This window comes from Acanthisitta chloris, unplaced genomic scaffold, assembly GCF_000695815.1.
Source record: "Acanthisitta chloris isolate BGI_N310 unplaced genomic scaffold, ASM69581v1 scaffold24593, whole genome shotgun sequence".
Classification (NCBI taxonomy): domain Eukaryota; kingdom Metazoa; phylum Chordata; class Aves; order Passeriformes; family Acanthisittidae; genus Acanthisitta; species Acanthisitta chloris.
This window is the reverse complement of record NW_008665765.1, coordinates 1-4,100: the sequence shown is the minus strand read 5'-3', so window position 1 is coordinate 4,100 and position 4,100 is coordinate 1. Positions and strand designations below refer to the sequence as shown.

The window sequence follows — 4,100 nt, the reverse complement described above, 5'->3', positions numbered from 1 at the left end:
TGCTCTTGAATTGAGTCGGAGGTGACAGCCTTTCCCTGCAATGCAATTAATCCCGGCAGTGCCTCTGCCACCCTCCCCCTCCCGCCTCGTCCAGGAATTAATTACTTGATTATAAATTCCCGAGCGGCGGTTTATAATAGCAATAATCCCCTCGAAATTCATCCTCACTGCCGGTTTCTTCCCATCTTGTCCCCGTAGTTGAGTCTAATGCTGCATCTCTGTGCCGGGAAAAGCCCTTCTCCTCATCCTGCTGGTGTCCTGGCTTTTCCCCCATGGAGGGGGAATATTAGGAGTTGATGTTGAGGGGTATTTTGGGAAGCCCTGTTCCTACCCACAGGCATGGAGCCCTTCTCTCATGGGTGGTGGGTTTCTTCCTGGCTGGGGAGGCATGCAAGAAGGAGGCACTGGTGCTGATAGCTGGGGATAAGGTTTTGTCCCAGTTATTCGGCTGATGGCCCAGGCCCAGCCCCGAGGAGTGGGGCCAGGGGCTGGCAGTGTGGCAGGGGAGGCCCAGCTCCTCCTCACTCTGTCCCTCCCGATTACGCTGATGCTGGCTCTGGGGCTTGTCACATAGGCAGGGAAGGGAGAAAGGATTTGGCGTGGCGTAGGGGGGCGCGAGGGAGGTGGTGATGTTTCTCTTACAGGAGCCTGCTGGCAGTGGGTGATGGGCCTCAAAACTCTGCTGCCTTAGTGGGAGATGAGCCTCTCCGCATACCCCGCAGGGTCCCCAGGGCTTGGCTCTGGCCCCGCTGATGGAGCTGCAGAAAGTTACCTGAGGGGCTGCCCCTGTCCAGAGAAACCAAACCAAGGTCCCCAGCCCATAACATAAACCGGCGTACGCGGCCCCTCTGTGAGGTTTCCAGCTCCACAAGCTTCGCGTGGGCTTTCAGCTCAGCAGTGGCATCCTGCTGGGAAAAAGCACTCTCCCTCCTGAACCGCGTGGGCAGAGCTGGTGCGGGCAGCACCGACACGGGCACGTGTGGCTGCTGGGCTCTGACAACGGCTGCTCTCTCCCATCTCTGCAGAAGATGCTGATGAAGCAGCAGGACCGCCTGGAGGAGCGGGAGCAGGACATCGAAGAGCAGCTCTATAAGCTGGAGTCGGACAAGCGGCTGGGCGGGGGAACTGGTGCATCACCAGTCCCAGGGACTGTCACCCCATGGCACGATGGGGACAAGTTCCTGGGACATAAGGGGCAGGGAGAAAAGCAGACATGCAAGGGAGGAGTAGCTGGACAGACCTATTGCCTCCCTTGCAGTCTGGCAGTCATCCTTTTGGGGGACAAAATGGGTTTGGAGCTGTCCTACAGTCTTATGGGTCCTGGAGTGAGCTGGCAGGTGAGGGAAAAGGCTGTCCTTGAATATCAGATTGCCCACCCTGCCCCCAGCTCAGCACAGCCTTCCCCACAACACCCGCTTCATCCCAAGTGGGAGGGGAGGGTCTGGAGTGGGAGATCCCTGAATAAACCTTTGAAATACCCAGGAGGTGGAAGAGATGAAAGCAAGTGTTTTGCTGGGACACAGGTGAAACAAGATCAGCTCATGGTCCTTAAAGGCCCTCAGCCTCCCAGAGCATGGAGGGAAGGGCTCTGGGGTATGAAGTGTCTCCAGCTTGGGGTGGGGCTGGGAATGAGGATGAGGATGGGAAAGGGGATGAAGATGGGGATAGGTGGGTTTTTTCAGGGGACCACACCTGTGTTGGTGGTGCAGCAGGTCATTGTTTGGCATTAGCTTTCTGGAGGTGATCCCCACATAGGCCCCAGGAAGTAGGTCTGGGGATTTGTGGGACCAACCAAACCTCCTCAGTGTCCCTCCTGCGTCTCTGGCACATAGGAGGCCCATGTGGCAGCTGACAGCAGGGTTTGGTCTGTGTGGGTGTTTCAGAGTGCAGCTTTCAGGTCACACACTCCCCTGCTGGGGAAGGGACCCAGATGAACTAGAACATCATGGGAGAGGTTGGAGGGCACAGAGGGTCTGACACTGCTCCTCTCCCCAGGAGAAGGTGAGCCAGCTGAAGGGTGAGGTGCGCCTGCAGTACGAGAAGATGCACCAGATCTTGGACGAAGACTTGCGGAAGACCATGGAGATCCTGGACAAGGCCCAGGCCAAGTTCTGCAATGAGAATGCTGCCCAGGTCCTGCACCTCAACGAGCGCATGCAGGAGGCAAAGAAGCTTCTCAGCTCTGTTCAGGTCATGTTCGACAAAACTGAGGACATCAACTTCATGAAGGTAAGACAAGCTGTCCGTGCCAGGGGTGGGACGGAGCTGTGGGGAGGTCTGGTTGTGTGGGGAGCATGGGCTAGCATGGGGCATGGTGAGGAGCAGGCTGGGGACACTGACAGGGCTAGCTAATGCCTCCAGAGGGCTCAGCAGTGGGAGAAGGCAAGAAGGAGTGAGGCAGGCTCAGTGCCAGCCTCAAATGAGGAGGTGCCACATGCTGGAGGCAGGGCTGGGACAGCCTGTACTGGGGGGGAGAGGGCTCAGCACCCTGGGCAGCCTGGGGTGCCACAGAAGCTGACACTTAAAGGGGATGTGGCCACTGCAGCAGGGACTGGCCTTACTGACCAGAGCTTCTCCTTCCACTCCTAGAACACCAAGTCTGTGAAAATCTTAATGGACAGGTAAGCGCAGCGGAACAGGCATGTCTGGGGAGGGGAGGGTGTTTTTGTGTTCACAGGGGTGGCAGCAGCACGATGTCCAGAGGAGGACCAGGGCCAGGGATGCTACAGGACCTGGGAGAGGCATGTGCCATGCCTCAGCTTCCCTCTCTGTATGGAGGATGAAAAAATCTCCTTCTGCAGCCGTTGAATCAAGTCCTCCCCTTGGACTAGAGGACACGTAGTGCTGTGCTTGTGGGAGAGCAGAGCTGGGACCCAGCACCCCAGCCAGGGTGGGACCAGCTGGGTAGGGGTGCAGGGCTCAGTCCAGTTCCACCAGAGCAGACGGGGCAGGGGGTTAAAGCCAGTGCTACCAGAGCAGAGGTGAGCTGGGGTGACCATGCTGGGGCAGGGGACACAGCTGCAGGAGGTGTGCCCTGGCATGGGACATTCACAGCAAAGCTGGATGGGGAAGGTCCTGCCCACCAGAGACAGCCAGCTCCCTTCTGCTCTTCACCCTAGGGAAGGGGTTTGGCCCCGAGAGGGTGTGGGGGAAGTTGCTGTCTAACTCTTTCCTGAGACTACCTTGTCCCTTACACATCTCCTCTCTGCCTGCCGTTCCCAACAGGACCCAGAACTGTACAGGTGGCAGCCTGCCCCCTCCCAAAATCGGCCACCTCAACTCCAAGCTCTTCCTGAACGAGATCGCCAAGAAGGAGAAGCAGCTGAGGAAGTTGCTGGAAGGTGGGTGAAACCTGAAGGCTGTGGGCTGGGGCATGGGTCCTGTATTCATCGCTGGGTGCCCTGCAGATCCTAGGAAAAGAGTGTGGGAAGAGCAGTCGGGGTGCAGGAGCCCTGGGAGCCCCTCTGCAGTCCGGGCATGGAGAGTTGTGGAACTGACTCCTGACTCTCCCCAGGACATTTCCCTTGGCTTGTGAAGTGGCTATTATGGGGTGACACAAACCCCCAAAACACAGGGCTTTTTGAGGGGCTAGCCATCAACAGGAAAAGGCAGTGGAAAGAAGAGGGTAAGCACATAGGCAAGGATACCCAGGGGCTGTCCTGTGGAGGCTTCCCAGTCCTCTCTCCTTGGGGGATTTGGGTTTGTCCCCGTGCTGTTGCGATCTCATCCTTTTAGGGGCTGTGATTACAAGCTGTTAGCAGACCAGCCCCTGGGGCCACTCCAAGCCTGCTGGCAAGGTCCCAAACTGAACCTGCAAATTCCCCTGCGTAGGGCTGTGTGCGTGGTTTGCGGCTGGTTGGGCAGGCTGGGGACCCTCGGCCCATGTGGGGCTGCAGCTTGGATCTCGGGGCTTCGCCGCAGGTCGGGATCAGCGGCTGGAGCACCCTGGAGCTGTGCCATGCTGTGCTTCACGCAGTCCTCTTCTCCTGTTCCCCTCACAGGTCCTCTGAGCACCCCCGTCCCCTTCCTGCAGAGCATCCCCATGTACCCCTGCACCGTCAGCAACTCCGGCGCGGAGAAGCGCAAGCACTCCACCGCCT

At 58.4% G+C, this 4,100-nt stretch overlaps 1 protein-coding gene across 1 annotated transcript; it reads left to right on the top strand.

Annotated features, from left to right (window-relative positions):
* Nucleotides 1-1,025: 1,025 nt before the first annotated feature.
* LOC103799550 (probable E3 ubiquitin-protein ligase TRIM8) lies at nucleotides 1,026-4,097 on the top strand (the record flags this gene model as incomplete). The annotated part of the gene is made up of 5 exons (XM_009071880.1): nucleotides 1,026-1,116; nucleotides 1,991-2,229; nucleotides 2,590-2,621; nucleotides 3,226-3,341; nucleotides 4,002-4,097. Coding segments are annotated over 5 exons (574 nt in total), but the record flags the coding sequence as incomplete, so codon positions are not given.
* Between the last annotated feature and the right edge of the window lie 3 nt (nucleotides 4,098-4,100).